The 19,256-nt window shown below is 42.3% G+C and overlaps 2 protein-coding genes across 3 annotated transcripts; both read right to left on the bottom strand.

Moving 5' to 3' along the window:
• Nucleotides 1–346: 346 nt before the first annotated feature.
• Nucleotides 347–7,034, bottom strand: LOC139342154 (ubiquitin-conjugating enzyme E2 D3-like). Of its 2 annotated transcripts, none has more exons than XM_070979109.1 (7): nt 6,556–7,034; nt 5,378–5,441; nt 4,714–4,745; nt 4,428–4,505; nt 3,850–3,955; nt 3,568–3,661; nt 347–1,487 (listed from the first exon to the last, which is right to left on the bottom strand). In XM_070979109.1, exons 1-7 carry the CDS (start codon nt 6,577–6,579, stop codon nt 1,442–1,444), a joined length of 444 nt encoding a protein of 147 aa, XP_070835210.1. In that variant the 5' UTR covers nt 6,580–7,034; the 3' UTR covers nt 347–1,441. The 2 variants fall into 2 exon arrangements, with proteins under 2 accessions (XP_070835210.1, XP_070835209.1); XM_070979108.1 differs by lacking the exon at nt 347–1,487 and adding an exon at nt 3,203–3,360.
• Nucleotides 7,035–8,188: 1,154 nt separating this feature from the next.
• On the bottom strand, nt 8,189–18,977 carry LOC139342707 (RING finger protein 145). The gene is made up of 11 exons (XM_070979949.1): nt 18,699–18,977; nt 18,212–18,476; nt 16,904–17,012; nt 15,736–15,827; nt 14,060–14,301; nt 13,342–13,517; nt 13,099–13,239; nt 12,558–12,740; nt 12,314–12,461; nt 11,332–11,688; nt 8,189–9,591 (listed from the first exon to the last, which is right to left on the bottom strand). Exons 2-11 carry the CDS (start codon nt 18,378–18,380, stop codon nt 8,692–8,694), a joined length of 2,517 nt encoding a protein of 838 aa, XP_070836050.1. The 5' UTR covers nt 18,381–18,476; nt 18,699–18,977; the 3' UTR covers nt 8,189–8,691.
• Between the last annotated feature and the right edge of the window lie 279 nt (nt 18,978–19,256).

Raw genomic sequence — 19,256 nt, 5'->3', positions numbered from 1 at the left:
CTTGTGTATTTATCACTTCAACTGATGTCTGGCTCTTTTTTACATGTGTATTTCAGGCCCATTCTTTCTAATCATTCACATATAAATGCACCACAGTGAGACAAAATATATATGAAAATATTTGAGTAATTAAAACTTCCACTTGGGCAAAAATGTCCCTAAAACATTTGAGACTTCACTGAATAAGACAGCTGATGAAGCTTCTCCTTTGACAGGCCAAGAGGTTTATCAAAGGATAAAACAGTTTAGACACTATGTGAGACTAAAAACTGTAAAAAACAAGAGAACTGTATTCAAATGCTGACATTCACTCAAAAGTAACCACAAAAGCACCAGTCTGATTCACTTCATGGTCTAAGTAACTTTATTGAAGGGAAACGTAAAAAGAAACAGAGCCACAAGTTGATTATCAACCATCAGCTTTGCATCAATATTTTAGGGCTACAAGAAGACAGTGTTCGAGTGGGCATAAAACTAATAGCTCATCTACTGGCTTCTAAATAACAAAAAGAAATAGAAAGCCTTTGAGGGGAACCAAAAAATTTCCAACTTCCAGCCTTACAATCCATTTAATTTGCAGAAACATATCAGATATAATAGCCTAACTTTATTAACATGCATAAAATACAACATTGAAGTTCTTATATTTTGTTTCCTTAACATTGATATATACTGCTGTGCTTCTCTGTACACACACTTTGATAGTGGAATAAGATACACTTCTTTCCTCAGGTAATAGATTCCTATACTAATGATCAGAAGAACATACTGACGTCACACCAGTCCAGGAGGCAGATCAGGAGCCACCAACCAGTTTTCCAAATCTTTTAGAGGGTTGGCATTTCCCCGTTTCAGGTGTTTACCACTTTGAAATGAAATGTGTAATTTTGCCAATTCGAAACTTTAAAATTTATGAGTATGGCAAAAGACAGGCTTCTCTATAAGTGCTCTGCGAAATCCAGCATACATCAAGCCCACAGGGTCCAGCCAGTGAACCAACCGGATGGAAACATGAGGCTGCTGTAATGTTCAGTGTCGGGAGTCCAGTCGCATCAGATTCTACTAAGTGTGTGCAGAGTGAGTGACTAACATCACCAATTTTGGGTTACTGGTGCATGCTCAAGCCGAGTGTTCAGAACCATGGTGGGGTTTTTTTCTTTTTCTTTTCTTTTTTTTTTTTCTAACCGCCATACAAAACGGGAGTAGAAACTTCACAGAAACTGGCACGTGTCCTAGAGAGAAAACACTATCTTCTTATGAGCGCACAGGTGGAAAAAGGAACGGGGTAAAATGCTCTGATTAACAAAAAACAAAACAAAAAAGAAAAAAAAAAAAGAAAAGAAAGAAAAAAAGGGGGGAAAGTGAAAAAGAAAAACAGAATCCCGGAATTTTTAGTTTGAACCAGGGACGACATTTTCCACCAGCTTTCAGACCAGTGCCATCACATTGCGTATTTATGCGTCCATTCTTTTGCTGTTTTGGTGTATCTGCAAAGAGGAGCAAAAAAAGGGAAATAAGTTAACTCAACTGACTGAAAACTGCACATCTTTGGCATTAGAAGCTTAATAACAATGTGTTTAAGTACATGCACTTCAGCACATTACAAGCCAAGTTAGCATTTTAACAAAAATACTTTGCATGAGCTAAACTTCATTTCAAACAGTGAAATCTTTCTTCAACGTGTCGTCTTCGCCTGCTGGTACACACATTGCATTTTTAACCACAACACAACGTTTCATGCTGGAGTTAGTGGCTACGTTCACATGCACAGAAAATGCCGCCTCTGAACTTGTCAACCAGATTTTATGAAACACTATTAAAAACCAAGGACAACAGACAAAATGAGCTGTGGCTGACTGTTTTTCACCATCTTCTGCTATTTAATAGACCAGACAATTGATTGAGAAAATAGCGTGCAGATTAAAAGATATTGAAAATAATGGTTACTTTCAGCCCTAATGGTGAGTTTGAGTGTTGTTACAAGAATTATTTTAAGGCTTGGGAAGCCAGCTAAAGCTCCAGATTGGAAGGCTCGGGTATATGTAACCGTAGTGAGGTGACTGGGATCAATTGCAAACATAAATTGAGGATAAAGATGACTTTATTTGTTCCCTGCTCCATGTTTTATTAGAATGTCTACTCCCGTGACCCTGAAACAACACAAGCATCCACCTGCTTCCATGCACCAATCTTTCCTTAAATTGAAGCAGAAAAACAAAGAGCACATCCTTCTTTAACCAGCTGTGTTTAGACTGATTACTTTTTAGGACGCCATGGATGCCCTCACTTCAGTGCACCATGGAGATTAGCTGGCAGAGACTTGTAGCTCACTGGAGACAAATATCCATCACAGTAAATGATTTGTTGGCTTTTTCAGATTGCTGCTTTCACTGCATGGTGATGCAGCTGCCAGCACAAAATGCTGAAAACACTGACTTTCCAGTGTTGACATCTTAAGATCCACAATCTGCTCAAGCATCAACAATTTTAAACAAGAAACCCAACTTGTATTATCCTTACTGCTTGTCAGCTGGACTTCAGTTTCAGACATCATAGCTCATGAATGCAGTTCTTTTTTGGCAGTCAAATGTTGGCGTGTCCTCGAGTGCACCACCAAGAAAATTCGTCATAATTGTCCCTGCTGACAACTCCTTTACCATGTAACAATAACAGTGAAAAATCAAGGCAAGCCAGTTTAACTATGATGGATCATCTCAAGTCTCTACATGTTGGCTTTCCAATCACGCTGACAGGGTATGCATTGGAAAATATTCAGCAGTAATGTAAAATATATGATCTGTACTAAGGTGTGTCTAAGAAGAAAAGTTTACTTGGTGCGAAAAGACCTTAAACAACCCGTTTGATTTTCACTACCAAACCTGTGAAAGCTTAGTTATTTGGATATTTATTCCATGCAACACAAGACTGAGCGGTTGCAGCGCATGTGATTATTAACACTGGATCTCCATTTTTCTGACCTGCATTAGCAGTAACCCACAATTGTCAAGAAGCCAATGTATCAGTGGGCAGGGCACAAATATTCAGGTAACTTATTTATTTTTAGCAACAGACTCCTTGTGCAGGGTATCAAGGTGCAAGCTGAAACCACAATCTGAGCAGAGTATGGAGAATAGGGTACTCTCCATGTATAAAGACAGCCAGAGATTAGTATAATCACAGTCAAATTCCACACTGCAGTCACACTTCGTAACAGCGCTCCAAGCCTCTGGTTATGCCAGTCAGACCAGAGCATCACAACCAACCAATCCCATCGCACTAGCCAAGATGCAGCAGTGCCTCCTGGCCTTACCCTAAAGCATGGCATACTTCGTTGTCCACTCCTGAGCTAGCTTATTGTACCTGACAGAGTGAGACTAGGTTACAAACCAGGTGACACTCATACAGGCAAAATGTACTGCACCTTTGAACGTTGAGAGAGGGCCTAAAAAGGATATCGTACCATGCACAATGTACTACAGGGTACTATGCTTTTCCTTTTCAGAGAGAGAAAGGTTCATTTCACATGTTTGGAGAACGGTTTATCACACGTAAGGATCACATACGTACCTCTGACTATCTGTTTTGTAGATTCGTGCAATCTCTGGCACTAGTGGGTCATCAGGGTTTGGATCACATAGGAGTGAGCAAATGGAGAGAAGAACTGCAAGAAACAGATAGACTTTAGACCTTTTGCTATTTTATTTTGTAAGGAACGAATCAACATAGTTTCCAACATTTGTTTTTCACACTTTAACCGACAGTTACCCTAATCTTTTTCTGGGATAGGTTCGACTCCTGAGTTATTGCAATCTTGTAATCTGTGTAATGGGGTCTATGAATGATCCATACCTTTAGAAATAGTAAGTGCAGGAGACCACTGTGATCTGAGAATATCCAGACAGATACTGCCGTTACTGTTAATATTTGGGTGGTAAATTCTTGTTGTAAATGCAACCTGAAAAGACAAAGGAAAGAACATAACAGTGAGGACATAATAAGGCTGCACCACACGCCAAGTCATTGTTATGCAATGCAAATTTCTTAACCTGGGACAGTGACGTTCGATGCTCATGACTATCTACCTCTGGAATGACTGGTATTACTTCATGAGCGCTGTCAACTGATAAAACATGTTCATGAAGCCAGACCGCTCCGCTCGGTTTACTTTACAGGAAATGTGTCTTTGTTGTGTCTCTTAAACTTTCAAAAGAGTGTCGTGTATAAAATGAGAATGCGAATGTTTACATAATATATAATGGTTGACCCCAGTTCCTCATACTGAATATATTATTTTAGTGTTGTAAATTAGATTTGTGTCTGCTGTATAATGAATACTGCATGACTGGGCAGTTTGATGGAGGTCAATATATCTCTAATTGTAAACAAAAGAAAGAGGAAAACCTTGCTTCTGGTGCGATTCAGCTTACCTTGGGTGGTTTGAAGGGGTAGTCTGTGGGAAAGTGAATTGTCAAGAAGAAAACTCCTCCCTGATATGGACTGTCGCTCTGAAAGCCAGAATTGCATTTACATATTACAGAGAAGAATGATCTAAAACCTCCTGTGCACAGCTTCTCATTATCAAGTCAAATTTCAACCTTTATCTCATGAATACATTTAAAGCAGGCAGGAACACAACCCCCATGACAAATTTCAATATTGTGCTGCTTTAAAACACAAAGAGACCGACAATTATGTCATAAAGTGTCTACTTACAGGTCCCATGATTGTGGCTTGCCAGTGAAACACTGCAGAGAAGAGAAAGTAACCGTTAGAAAGCGGGGAAAGGTCACAGGTATGAGTTTTGACAGGGACTCGGCCTCTAATTTGTCTCTGTCATATACAAGACACACAATTCCCCTTTCTATAATCACTCACATACGCAAATCTACTTTGTAGTTATGGTGGTCGTGTATCAAGTTTAACTCTACTGTCCGTCACTCTATTTTAGGGTGGAGGTATTCATGACCAGTATAACCAGTTCTCAGAACTAGACCCATGTTTTTAAAATTAATGTAGGTCATTCAGTTTCAATTTGGCCTTTGTTTGTGGTTTCCTCCGCCCCTTAAAGACAAATTAAATGGTAAGAAAGAGAAAATTAATCAGCACCTATCTTTCAGACTAAGCCATTTTAAGTAGAATGCCATGCCATTGCTCATCTGGTCATATGTGACCATAAACAGAAAATCTTTGGGTTTTTTGGGATATTGTTCAGACAGAACAAGACATCTGAAGATGTCACATTGATCAGTGGGTTTTTTTCACTATTGCCAGGAATTTTACAGGCAAAGTGATTAATAACAACAAGTTATTGGCAGATCCATCGATAATGAAATGACTTGCAGCCCTAAAAACTTTTGAACAATTCTGAGACACTTACTATCATCACCCACTGGGCCGGCCGAGCACTGCGCAGGGGGGTCACGAGCCAGGTCGGTAAGCTCCTATAAAGAAAAGAGGTTTACAACAATAACCAATTAGACTGCAGTAATCTTCAGGGACAAAACAATGAGGAGACACCATCTGAAATCAATGTGGCAGACTGAGTAGCACTTAACATCCTGGGTTTAAATGCCAACATGGGGACTGGGGAGGGGAGATGCTACATGAGAAGTCGTGTGCTTCATTTATTTCACAACGCCCTCCCGCCGGTGTTGTTATCTCCTGCTACTCCCCTCCAAAGCTCAACTGGCTGGGGGCTACCTTGTTTTCGTCTCCGCTTCAGTTGAGCCTGAGGCACATATACTAACGTTACTGCCTCTGTTATTTTTAGATCCACAGCTACTTTAGAGTGAGGTGGAGGCCAGTGCCCCACCCCGGCCTACAGACACACCATTCCACAAGTAAGTTTATGGATTCCCTTGGAGGAAGATTCTAGTCAACAGCAGAGTGAAGAAATGAAGCCACGGTGTGAACACTTCATAGGTGTTACTCTACCGCTGTCAACTTCCTCCATTTAAGGGCCAGAGCACACCCTGTGATGTGTACTAGCACTGAAAAAAATACTTTCACATACCAAGGAAGTGTATCATGTACACGGCTCTGACTGCTAACACAGACTCAGTGAGTGATATGAGTCATGGGTTCTGGTAACAGAGTATAGCCGCTGTTACAAATTCAACAACTCGCTAGTTATCAAGACAGGCGCCATGAATGTGAGACTACAATAAAGGCTTGGTGATAAGCAAACACCGTCTGTGCGTTTACGTGAAGTGTTGAGCAATTCGTGAGGCCTTTTTGTTTTACCGTCAATCCTCTTCGAACACACTAAACCTGTAACCGAAACTGCTAATGTTAACGTTAGCTAGCTCGCTAAGTGCTGTTCGCCGTTCAAACGTTGAGCCGTGACCGTATGAGCTAGCCGGTGCCAACAGTAAAAACTATCGTCAATTCACTCAACCTTGAACACAACAACTCATCGTACACACGCAGGAACACAAACTTAACACTTCCCCGAACATGTTTCACCGCCATGTTTCATGGGATACAGCGTCGTTACATTGTGGGAGGCTAGCGCGGCGAATTACTAGATAGCTAGCGCTACCGACGCTATCTTACCTTGTTGATCCTTTTCAGAGCCATCCTCTCTCTGTGTTCTTCTCTTTTATTTCAAGATGTTCCGATCCAAGCAGTGAGGGGCAACCGTGATATGCCAGGATGAGTCGCTATCCTCCAAACGATCGTCGCTGGGTCAGCTCGACGGCCTTTCTTCTCGAGCTAGCGTAGTTAGCTGGCTAGCGAGCTAAAACTACGTATGCGCGGAGTTGGCGACGAAGCTAGCTGGCGATCTTATCCAGCTTATTTTCGGCGAGCGACAGACGTTACACTGTCTTTCGGTAACCCTCGCTTTCCCCGCAGTTTCACTGTCTTGTGTTGGGTTATTTGTAATTCGTTGAGGCTGACTAAGTGCGTATGCCAGGTGAAGTAACCCGGACGACGAGACTCCGTTTCTTTTGGTTTCGGTCGTTGCCGTTAGCAAACTAGCGGCTTTCTACATGTATTTGAAGCTTTATGGTGAGGGGGCGGTCCTCTAGGCTGCTGAGTGACAGGCCGGATGTGGTCGGGGATTGGTTACAAGCCCGCTAAAAGAAAAAAAAAAAAAACCATGCGTGTCACACCAGCCGGGACATGTCAGCATTTATTTGGAAGAGACCTAAATTAAATTGGGATGATTTCTTTGATGTGTAATAATGAATATTTAACCACACAGCCACGGATTCAAAAATATTCTATGCCCTAACTTTTAATAGCTTTGCTATAGTAGTGATGTAAAAAAGTATAGCCATTTAAGACATTTATTAAATCAATACATGACTGAGGGGGAAAAACACCATGGCTCCAGAACCTCAGGGGTCCACACTGTGCAGCATCAGATTTGTGGTAATGTGCCTTTCTCACAGCACACATTTTAACACGTAACAGCATGAAAAGTACAGATGTAATCAATAAAATATTACTCTAAATGATCCAGCTCTTGAGTCCTGCTGCCACCTGCAAAGATATGTCTAATTAGGCAACAGCTAATTAAAATATATTGCTTGCAAATCCCTTGATACGTTTAGATGATTCTAGTGATTTTCTGCATTTCTTCTTGTGTCTTTGGGTTTGCAAACACTGACCTGACAAGTAATTTGAATGGTCACCATCAGCTCCAGGAAATGTCGACGCGCTTGATGATGACATTTGATCGTCAAAGCAATTAATTCATAATGAAAACAATCATCAGTTGCCACCCTAGTACATTTTATCAATTGCAAGTTTGTTGGGAAAATGAGAACATGCATAACCAAAGCAAAATATCCACTGACATGATCTGGGCCTTCTGGGGAGTCCTGATTTATTACCTGATCTTGAGGCCCTTCTGGCCTTTACACTTCAACTGACACCTTAACTGCTTTCAGTGCTTAAAGTGCAGCTGACACTTCAAACTCAAGAGCTTCAACTTGGACTGACACTCGGCTTCTTTCACTGCTTCAACTTAAACCTCTCCGACAATGATTGGGACATTTTCCTGTAAAAGATTGTGGAATTATACAGCGATGCAGAATACTTTAATATTTCAAATCAACACGTCAAACTTTCATCTCTTAGCTTGAGGCTACAGAAGTGGTGGTCTGTTCAGACTTCATAAACCTCACTGTGCACCCGCCATGGGTTTATCCATTGATACAGAAACTACAGTACAAAAAGTACATGTTCACAGCAGTAATTTAATACTGGCAGACAGACAACATTTGCAGTACAAAAGGCGGATTCATGAATAACAAAGACGACTGCTGAAGCTTTTCCTTTTGCCCGTCGCTTTCACAAAATGCTAAACAAGAGTGCTACCAGGACACTGGAGAGTGAAATGAGAACAAATCGAATGCCATTTAAGTAAACATCTTTACTTGTAACCTGCTAGAATTTGGTAATTATTGACGCTTTAAAGTTACACATAATTTCTACCAATTCTATATATTTTTTTTTTACAATTTCTTTACAGTTGTACAGTAAGTGTCCCTTTAAGCCAACACAATTTAGTCTTTATATTCAGTCCATGTTATTTGCTCAACTGAAGCACATTCAGTACACTGTCTGGTTGAAGATAAATTTAGTTTCTATTGGTTCACAGAGAGGGCAAATGTGCTTACTTCCCCAATATGGAGGGTCACACTTTTACGCCTCTTCAAGGCACTGATGCAGGGCAGTCAGTCACTGTTTGTCTGTGCTTGTGCAAGAGAGGGGGGCATCTGAGGGGGGCAGCCGGGGCATCAGCGGGACAGTTCCAGCCTCTCTGAGCCCGTCCAGGTCCGAGTCTGAATATGTGCCGTCAATGCAGTCTAAGAGTTCAGAGTTTTCATGACATGATCTGACAGATGTTTGCCTATCAACACGGCTCATAGCAGATGCCGCAGGAACGCCATCAGCATCGTTCGACTGGGGCGAATCGAGGCTGTTCCATGATTTAGGCGTCCCATCGGAGCGGTCGTGTTTACCGTCGCTGCTTTGTGGCACTCTGGGACATAAAGTAACTTCAAATTCTGCTCCATTAGAGTCAGGCCGGCCCTCTGTTGTGCTCTCGTTCACAGCATTAGGAGTCAATGGCAATGGTGAGGCCTTCCCACTCCGCTCACCTTGGTTGTGCATGTTAGGGGGAGTTTTACTCAGCAGCACATGGGAATTAGAAATGCCCCCTGAAGGGCAGCTTGATGCTGGGCTGACAAATCCTACAAAGTCTCCACTGGAGCTGAAACGAAGACCATGGGCAGCTTCCCCGCAAGGATCAGCTGGTTGGTCTTCATCTTCTGTCCCACAGTCTCCATCCCTGCCGCTTCCCGTCTCCTCCTGCTGCTCGCTGGGATCAGGACTTGCAGCTTCGCCCCGCGTCTCCTGCCGTGCGCCGTCATCCTGGTTCTGATCTCCATCTCGTGCAGCCGGCTCGCTCTCAGTTGGGGCCGCTGGAGCGTCGCCTGGAGCCTGGCTCTGACCTGGCGGGGTGGGTCGGATGGTTTGGTGGCACATGGGGCAGGTCTCCTGCACGTACAGCCACTTGCGAAGACAGTTGCCATGGAAGAAATGTCCACAGTATGTGATCACAGCAGCGCTCATTTCCTGTGAGGGAGACATATTTGACTTTACTGTAGTAGTATAAGAAGTAGTAACACCCCTATAATACTACTACACATATAACAACTACAACATCATATACTTTATCAGATTATTATACTACACAGTAAATACATGGCTGCCAGAGTTGTACTGCTGGACTTCTTTTGCACAAATAATTACAAAATTCATTATACAGCCTCAGCTATTGTAAAGTATATATTGTATACATGAATCTATCATTTTATTTTTTCATTGTATTTCCCTAAAAGAGTCATTTATCTGTTTTCTTACCTCTCAGTCTGCCTCTATGCTGCTGTGATGTGTGAATTTCCTCATTAGGATCCATAAAGTTTTACATGATCTTTTTTAAAGCAGAGCTAACAGCAGAGCTAACATGCTCTCTGCCTCAGTGGCAACAACATTGGCTTCATTGTCAAGGGCAGGAAAAAAACAATATTAACCGGTTTTAAGAAGAACCATGGTTGAGGGGCAAAGAATCGTTCCTGAACCGTGCAAGAGGAGGTGGAGCTAAACTGGAAAAACAGGACCGACATGCCTTAAAGACACAGACACAGCGGTGCGTCACGTGTTGCCAGTCTGCCATCTGCAAGTAGAGCTGAGCAGTACTGTCAAATATCAACTATCACTAAATTTAACTCTATTAAATTATATTCAAATTCAGCCTCAACTGTCCTCTTGGTATACACTCACTCTAGTCTTACAACAATGATGAAGACGAGCTTAACATGTAAGCACGTCACAGTGGAAGCCATGTCAGCTTTAACTCAGCCGTCCTTCTGCGTCTGTCACACGTTAAAGCTTTGTGTCACAACTTCAAGCTAGGTGGAAATTAAACTGAATACTTCATTATGTGTTGGACAAGCCTGACTACAGAAGTTTGGGACGCATAAAAACAGAATTCAATCATTTACAATCAAACTGTGTTTACCAACACAAAGTGTTCCTGATGTATTAATCTCCTTCATCCAATCATGTGTTCACAAAGTGGTGAACCTCGCTCCATCCTCGCTGGTGAGCGACTGAGCCTTTCCAGGATGCCCCTTTCATACCCAATCATGACGCTATCACCTGTTACCAATCAACCTGTTTACCTGTGGGATGATCCAAACAGGTGTTTTTGGAGCGTTCCACATCTTTCTCAATCTTTAGCTGCTCCTGTCCCAACTTGTTTGAAACGTGTTGCTGCATCAAATTCAGAATAACATTTACAAAAATCGATGGAGCTGTCTTATTTTATTATTATTTAATTTTTTATGCATCATCCTGTCTTATTTATGTTTTACTTTTTGGGGGTTGTATGAGACAACAACACTGGAACAAAAATGAAAGTCTGATAGCTTGGTAGCTTGGCAGTCTTCCCCTCTCTCCTCCCTCTTTCCTATCTGTGTCTACTAGCTGTGTTTCAAAAATAAATGCTAAAAAAGCCCAAAGACTGATCTTAATAGAGATTACACTCAGACAGAATCTTTGTACTTCATACAGGGGGAAACACGTGCAGTGTAATAGAGTTATGATCCTACAGCTGGTCTGAAGCTGAGCCAAGAGGAAATAAGATAAAATCCTAAACGTCAAAACCTCAGTACACGTGTACTATCTGTACTGTACTGTAGAGCCTGAGGGGACTTTGGATTTTACAGTATGTCCTGTTTGTTTGTCCCCAGCCTTCAACGTACCGCACGGCGCCGCGCTGACCTGCTCACACACAGTCACAGTGCGACTAACCTGGAAGCAGATGGAGCAGACGTCGTTGTGTTGCTGCAGCTGCTGAGCCGTGGCTCTGGGGAGGGAGTTGATCTTCTTAGCCGCTTCCTGTCTGAGCAGGAAGCTCCTCCAGCCAGACTGAGCTCGGAGCCAGACGTTGAAGTACGAGTGGATGATGATGACGGAGGCGCCCATCCAGCTCCACTCCCCGAACAGCGACTCCCAGGTGCCGTACGCCACCACGCAGAGCGCCACCACGAACTCCAGCACCCTGCTGACGGCGTTCACCCAGTAGATCACTTCATCCAGGCTCTCGATGGGGTCACTGCGAAACAGCTCCACCATGAAGAGGGAGTAGATCAGCATGGTGCCCGTCACCTGGACAGAAGTCACATTTTCATTTAGAACACTACAAACAACTTTTACTTCACATTACAGCGGCTATATGTTGATTTCTTTATGCAAATCTAACATCTATTTGTAGGGAGTTCATTGCCTCTTCCACAGTGTCTTTTTCAATATGACCACAGTGGGGCGCCAAAGTCAAGAAGTTCCTAAATTCTGCACACAGAAGCTTGATGGACCAGCAAAACAGCTTTGCAGTACCATTACTGCACACAATGCAGAAGTATTAGTACCATAGTTATTGCACAAGTCCAAAGTTAAAAGAAATTAAAATACTGAATGTTAATATTTTAATTCAGGCTGCTGTCATTGAGTGAGCAGACTGAGAGAACAGGTGAGAGGATATGTCTGACAGGTGGAGCCCTTTGTAAGCAACAATAAATACAGTTCATTTAAAAAATGTCAATGATGTGAAATTGATGTCAAAATCAAGATTACAGCCTTTCAAAACATCAAACGTGAAGAATTTAGTGTATTTAAAATAACTTTATCAGTTGAATGAAGTTTTAGTACTGCAACTGTAGTAATAAAAGTGCAACAAAGAGGAATTCAGCTTCCATTCTTCATCGTTTCAGACATTTACAGTCGCTCTTCCGACCTGAAGGGACGTCAGCATGCAGCTCGACACCAGTATGAGGAGCCAGAAGTCCATGTGGAAGAACTGGGAGATTTTATAGGCCATAAACACCGGGAAAACCAGCAGAAGCAGACACATGCTGAGGCCACGGAAGTGTTTCCACACACTCCTAGAAGCACAGAAGAAACAGAAATTCAGCCTTTAAGCTTTAAACTCGGCATCATCCGCTTGATGAAGAAAGGGAATTCACTGTCGTCGCTGTTACCTGTTGCGGGACGCACCGAGGGCCAGAATCACCGGATCTGTTATTTCGATCATTGACTGCAGGGTTGAAGTCACCACGATGAAGAGGATGATGCTGAGGAGGAAGGTGCGCTGCAGTGCCTGCATGTCTAACAGGCCGGTCTGAAGAGCGAGCAGGAGCAGAGTGACGCCCTCGGTCACGCCTCTGAGGACAAGCAGGGGAAAGGTGAGTGGAAGCGGAGCAGTGGAAAGACTAACAGAGAAGGTTTTAGTGAGTCGTATTTAGCTTCTGTGGAGTTTGAATGAAGTGTATTTTAGTTTGTCTTTTAGTGGACGTACATCAGCAGTGAATGATCAGATCGCCGGCCATTTCACAGCTACTGGCTACAGAACTCTGGCTCAGTACTGGACCAGTCAAAAACATGGGAAAATATGGTTAAGTATTGCTCTGATGTTGTGTCCCTCGTGGCCAAAATATTTGTTATTGCAGGATTAAATGTGGAAAGTGGACGACATGGGGACGTTTAAGTGGTGATACTATAAATCTGGAGACGACATCTCACCTGTGCATGACGTTCTCATTCTGAACGGCTGCATAACCTCCCAGGTAGAACTTGCATAGGTTGAGCAGTCCAAGAGCGAGATAGGACACCACGAACGTCAGACCCAGAAGAGAGTACGGAGTGGCACAACATTCAGAGACACTGGAGGGTTCAACAGAGGTCAAAGGTCACACATGATTACACATAAAATATGACGCGTATAAAGGTGTAAACACAATTATAATCCACATCATCACATCCCACCTTGTGAGCAGGAAGAACATGATTCCCTGATGGCCCGCCGAGGCGTTGCCGGACATGGTGTCTGAGCACAGCTGTACGACGAACAGAACAAACCAGAAGACGCTGAAGAGCACTGGGACGGCGAACTGGTTCCACAGAGAGATTCCCACAGCCAGCAGTCTGTACAGCTCGATCACCTGAGGGACAGGAAAGCAGGGACGTGATGAGGAGGGCAGGAAAAATGCACGACAGATAAACAAGAGAAGTGAGAGCACACGGTGTGTTTTTATAACGTGCGGCAGAGAAATTGTGGGTCGTGTTTAATAAAAATCCTGTGCTAAAACACAGAAATCTGATCAAAATAGGAAAAAAAGTAAGAAAATAAGCATAAAAATTATGAAAACTAACCCGTATGAAATGTAACATCGATCTATTTACCCTTGAAAAGCCAAAACATCTGATGTCTGCACTTAAATTGAGTATTTATTTAATTACTGCTGAATATAACTGTATTTCCACAACTGTAGTGAGATGAAGGGAAGGTTTGTAAAGACAGGGACTGATAAAAAGACAAATTAATGAATAATGCTGCACTGAAACAGTCAAAATGAAATACTTTTGTCAACTGAAAAGATAAAAATGATAAGAAAATAGAGCATGAGCATCTACGAGCTCCTCAGACAAACAGGATGCATTCTGAGGATGTTTCACAGGAAGCAGGATTTCAGAATAAGAGTACCTCCAGCTGCAGCAGCTCTGAATAGGCAGCCCTTGCGAGGCGATATGGCAGAAAGAGATGCGAGAGGAGGAACAGGGTGATCCCTGCTCCGGTCAGCCCCATGGACAAAGTGTTGACAGTCAACAGAGTGGCATGAGGAACGGCGCAGAGCCTGGCCAGCAGGGGGAGCATGTGAGCAGAGAACAGCCACACCTTTCTGGTCTTCATCAGGAAGGCACACAGAGTGCTGAGAATAATCTGACCTGGACAGAAAATAACATTAAATCCTGCTGCGATCACGACTGTAGATTAGATTTATTACATAATAACTTATTTCACAGCTAATAATATAATTTTTCAGTGGCAAGTTTAGGTAGATTTTTAAATTCCAATATTACAAACACAGTAGGAAGAGGCCTCCTGCACCTTCTCCCACATTAGACTGACAAAGTGTTGCCCAATCAGAGCCTAGAGTCCATGAACAAGAGAAAAAATTATCTGTTCGGTCGCCTCCGGTCTCCTGTTTTATCAGTGTTATTAGGCAATAATACCATGGTTACAAACTGAGAGATACGTATTAGAAGTCATAAAATAATATAAGCCTTTAAGATAATGTTGGACTATTAAACTTTGACATGAACAGATGTCAGCTCTTACAAGTCATTAATCAAAGCGCCATGACAGAATAAAAACCGGAACAGGAAGGAAGTTTCAGTTTATTTGGAATAAACTGAAAAGACATTTGGTTCGATGCTCATCAGCTAGCTGAGCCTGCTGAACTCTCTCAGTTTCCATCATACTTCTGGGACGAGAGCTCGATTTACAAAGGAACCCGAATGATCACAGTTACATAAAAAAAACGTCCACCTGGCAGCGATGAAGCTGCCTGAGGAAGAGCGCCAAGCTTGAAACAAGCTGCAGTCCAGAGTCGCTGCCAAGCTGAGCCCGTTTAGTCTTCTTCATGCTTTGAGAGCCTCTATTTGTGCACGTATTTAGCATAAATATCAGCCCACTGCAGGGCCAGTCGAGCTGCTGCTCAGCCAAACATTGTTCAAACACACAGATCATAATTTGAGAAGAGAAGCTTAAGTATCCAAAACAGCAGACGTGTTCGGGGAAATGAGTGAGTGAGCGTTTGATGGAAGCGTGCAGCCATAAAAACAAGCTAAAACTGTCAGACGCTGTGGGATGAGAAGACTGACGGTGATGATTTCACAACCATTACACTGCAAAAAGTGAAATCGAAGATAAAACATCTTACATCAAGGCAACATCTGCTTGTTTTTTGTCTTTCTTATGAGGCAGTTTTATTATCTCATTACTGAGATTTAATTACTGGTTCTGAGTAAGTAAGGAGTCAGAAATTCTTTGTATCCGGACAAATGTCCTCGTCTTTAAGTCTGGCCTCACTGCTTTTAAGATAACTGTGGGCCCAGATGTTTTCACTTGGTTTTAAAATCTCGGTTTAGTGGAATTTTCCTGTTTTCTTAGCAGATAATTTTGCTTATTTTAAGAAATGTTTAGCCCATTTTTCTTGTTTTTAAGAGCTTCTGCAGTGTTAGTTTGTATATTTAGCAGCATGATTATTGTGAAGCTCTATGAAAACCTTCATGTGCTGTTTTTTTTAGTAAAATAATGAATGTGAGCCTGAATGAGCCTCAGTGTGCTCAACGTGTCCGTCTGGTTTCGGGACTCACTGGTCATCGCAGAGACGAATCTATTGAAGGCCAGAGAGTCAAGGTACACTGCTCCTTCATAACCGAACTGCAGCTCCTCACGAACATAGTCCCTGTAACAAGAGGAGGAAAAAACAAAAAAACAGGTTTCAGTGGACGCTGTTTGTTGTTAGCAGACGAACACATATCAACACATCGCTGAATGACCTGTTAACAGTTTGTTTTTTAGAGTTACTACCTGACTGTTCCTGTTCCTGACCAGGATTTATTATGAAATATATTCAAATTAATAAATGAATGAAATGAGCAATACATGTGTAGACGCACAAACGTTATCCTGCTAAAGTAAAACGATCAAATCTACACACTTCGGAATAATTTCTCACTTTCTGTGGGAACGATTCAGTCATTCATTTGTTTCAGTCCAAATCTGTTGTACAAGGTTTGGGCACAATCAGCCCAATAACTGGCCGAGTGAGCAGAATAAGTTCACAAAATGTCAAGAAAGGAAATATTTGTACACCTACTTCCCTCATTAAACTGAAAAATACAACCATAAAAACTCTGAATTCAAATTTCTCTCTTTTACCAAACAAGACGAGCTCGATGGCCTCGTTCACTCATCGTGAAACAAACTCACAAAAGCCTTCCTGGTTTGTCTTTCTGCTCTTCCAACGTTCACCGGTTCTGATTTGGTCAAAATAAACCTTCAACTGACCGATCAGAGGTGAAAATATTCCGTCTGTACTCGCTGTTTTTGGCCTCTTTGTGCTTGTGGGTTCGCTCGGCTTTCGCTCGTTCTTCGGACGCAAACCATTAAATCAGCACAATAAAATGACAAAAATGACACAAACACAACGACGCACTCAGCCAATTGCTGATGGCCGATACATTCATCCAATCGCCCGACCGTAGTTTGGTCTTTTTATGGCCTTTAACAGAAACCACTGGTTGATCTCAGGTTACAAGACAAATTAACAGGCAATGGAGCAGTAAACAACAGAGGCCTCAGCACACGATACAGAGCTCTGCCTCCTAAAACAAAGCCACAGGCTGAATGACACTGGAGACAGAGAGGGAGCGGCACTCCGATCGGTATGAATCTCAAACGCCTCATAGCAGCAGCAGCAGCAGCAGGAGGAGGAGGAGGAGGAGGAGGAGGAGGAGGAGGAAGAGGAGGGTTTCTCACTTGGAAATCTGATGGCCCATGTAAAGGAGAAGGGCAGCAAGGATGTGGAGGTAGAGCGTCACGATGTGCCTCAGCGGCAGGACCAACACCACCACGTTTATCAGATGACCTGGAAAGCAAACGGACAGGGCGCCTGGTGAAGACACACGAGATGGATCCACCTCCGACGTCTGTCCTCAGACTTTGTGATTTTGCCTATAATAATTGTGCCAATGTTGACTTTACTTATCAGGCTCTTATCAGGCGGCCAAAACACTGAAATTACACAACGACGCTGCGTTCAACTGTTTTGTAAAGTCACGGCGAAAGCTTCAACTGAGGTTTACTTTCATTATCAATCAACCTGAAAATTATCTTTTGATTGATTAGTTTGAAGCACAGTGAACATCCTCCTCATAATTCCCCACAGCCCAAAGCGACGTCCTCAAACATCTCGTATGAGCGACAGTCACACAGATTCAGTGTCCAGTTAAATAAAGCAGGAAAAAGGAGCAAATCCTCACGTTTGACGAGCTAGAATTTCAATTTTTTGCACAAAAAGACTAAAACGATTCTCAAAATTGTTGCTGATTCATTTTCTATCCATCAATTTATGAATTATTGCAGAAAAGAAAGTAAAATCTGTTAAAGCGACAGATTTTTTTCCTGTCCAGATGCTCTAACAGTTCAAACGTGCCTTTTTCACAGAGTCTTTCCAGCACTGCTGAGTAAACCATAAATATTTTTTCTGTTCTCCTCCAGGATTCAGTTCCCTTTGAGGAACCAGCGTTCAGACGTTCATTTGCATTATTTGTATTTGTTTACCGTCTACAGAGCACTTGGCTTGTCTACAGACATTGTACGTTGTTGGTTTACTTTACCTTTAGTGTCACCATCAAGTGGCTTTATTCTCCATCTTATCCCTCTTTTATGTCTATTCTGTCTTTTCTATGTGAAACACTCTTTAAGTGGCTGTGATTTCTTTGTTGTAAAGCACAACTGCTGTATGAAAGGTGCTATACAGATACATTTTCTGATTATTAGTAGTAGTAGGAGTAGTATTATAATACACACACACTTCTTTCTAACATACTTGTGTGTATTTAATAGCTGTATGTTTAGTTTTACCTCTATTTGTACAGTTTTGTTGTCCTTTTTTCTGTACGTCTATCTCTGTCTTCCACTTAAAACCGCAGTCAGACTCCTTGTATGTGCGCACGCACCTGCCCAATAAACCTGATTCTGACTCTGATGAGCACAGAGGAAAACACACGTGTTCAACATCTGGTTAAAACTGCACTTTCTTCTCTGACGTCAGCATTTACTCACCAAGGTAGTACATGTTCCAGATGACATATTTGTATTTGAAGAGCATGTCTTCATTCTTGGCCTTCAGGTGATCCGTTAAGCCTTCAACGTCACATTTATACAGCAGGTCCAGCACCAGTATGCTCGGCACCCTGAGGGCAACGTTGGCCACCTCTTCCAGACGAGGCATCTTCGAAACCAACTTTTTTCGGGGGGGTGAGCAGAAAGCTTGTGTGTCACATGCTGTTCGCTAACCGTTCCACTGTTTTGCTCGTCTTCTTGTCATCTGGAAAACACACAAAAACTCAAGTTAAGCCACTCGGACGCACCAAAGGAGTCCTGCAAGAGCAGCCAGGCCGTTGTTTTAGCTATTCAATCCGGCTTCAGCGTCAAATTCCACCCGTTAACTGACTTTGGAGAAGTGCTGAAGTTAGCTTTTGGATTGAGATGCCGCAGTGACAAAGCTCAGAAGCTGCTATCGTGTGTAAAGTGAAAGTGGTTCACTTACTTTGCACGGTGACAGACATCACAGCCGAACAGCCATTTGCTAGCTAGTTGCTGCTGGTTGTTAGCTTTCACAGCGACCAGCAACATGTTTTCATAGCACTACACGCCAGATATTTTGTTTTTTCTGTAACTTCCGCTTGTCAAAGACAGTTTGTAGAAGGCGTCATCGAAAAAGTGGAATTAAACAGCTCAAATTAAACGATATAGGGATGAGTAAAGAGACTTTCACTGCAATGTTATGATTGAGCTCGCTTGCGTGGCCATTTCCCGTCTTTACGTCATATGGCAATGCACCAATCAGATTAAGGTATTCTCGATTTCAAAATAAAAGTAATGTTTTACGACACCACATCTACTACTACGACTACTGATGTTAATTATAGTAATATGCATTTTAATACTTCATTTTTACTGCAATTTATAATTTCCTTGTTAACATTTCTACAATACTAAATTGAATTGAAAGTTGAAATGAAACAAAGGGACATAACAAATGTTTCCCAGTTATAAATAATACATGCTTATATTCTTTAAAAGTGGTTGGGGTCCCAAGATAAAT

The sequence above is a fragment of the Chaetodon trifascialis genome, chromosome 14 (genome assembly GCF_039877785.1).
Source record: "Chaetodon trifascialis isolate fChaTrf1 chromosome 14, fChaTrf1.hap1, whole genome shotgun sequence".
NCBI classification, from domain to species: domain Eukaryota; kingdom Metazoa; phylum Chordata; class Actinopteri; order Chaetodontiformes; family Chaetodontidae; genus Chaetodon; species Chaetodon trifascialis.
The sequence above is the reverse complement of the archived record's forward strand: the minus strand, read 5'-3'. Positions and strand labels throughout refer to the sequence as shown.

What these genes read in the sequence shown, in the direction of transcription:
- LOC139342707 (XM_070979949.1), bottom strand. Translation starts at nt 18,380, where the DNA reads ATGCCTCGTCTGGAAGAGGTGGCCAACGTTGCCCTCAGGGTGCCGAGC. An exon ending in AATGAGAACGTCATGCACAG is followed by an intron (nt 12,741 to 13,098) that starts GTGAGATGTCGT and finishes GCTTGTCCTCAG; the next exon opens with AGGCGTGACCGAGGGCGTCA. An exon ending in TCTGCTCCATCTGCTTCCAG is followed by an intron (nt 9,592 to 11,331) that starts GTTAGTCGCACT and finishes TCTCCCTCACAG; the next exon opens with GAAATGAGCGCTGCTGTGAT.
- LOC139342154 (XM_070979108.1), bottom strand. Translation starts at nt 6,579, where the DNA reads ATGGCTCTGAAAAGGATCAACAAG. An exon ending in AAGCCACAATCATGGGACCT is followed by an intron (nt 4,506 to 4,713) that starts GTAAGTAGACAC and finishes TCTGGCTTTCAG; the next exon opens with AGCGACAGTCCATATCAGGG. An exon ending in TGCACTTACTATTTCTAAAG is followed by an intron (nt 3,662 to 3,849) that starts GTATGGATCATT and finishes TGTTTCTTGCAG; the next exon opens with TTCTTCTCTCCATTTGCTCA.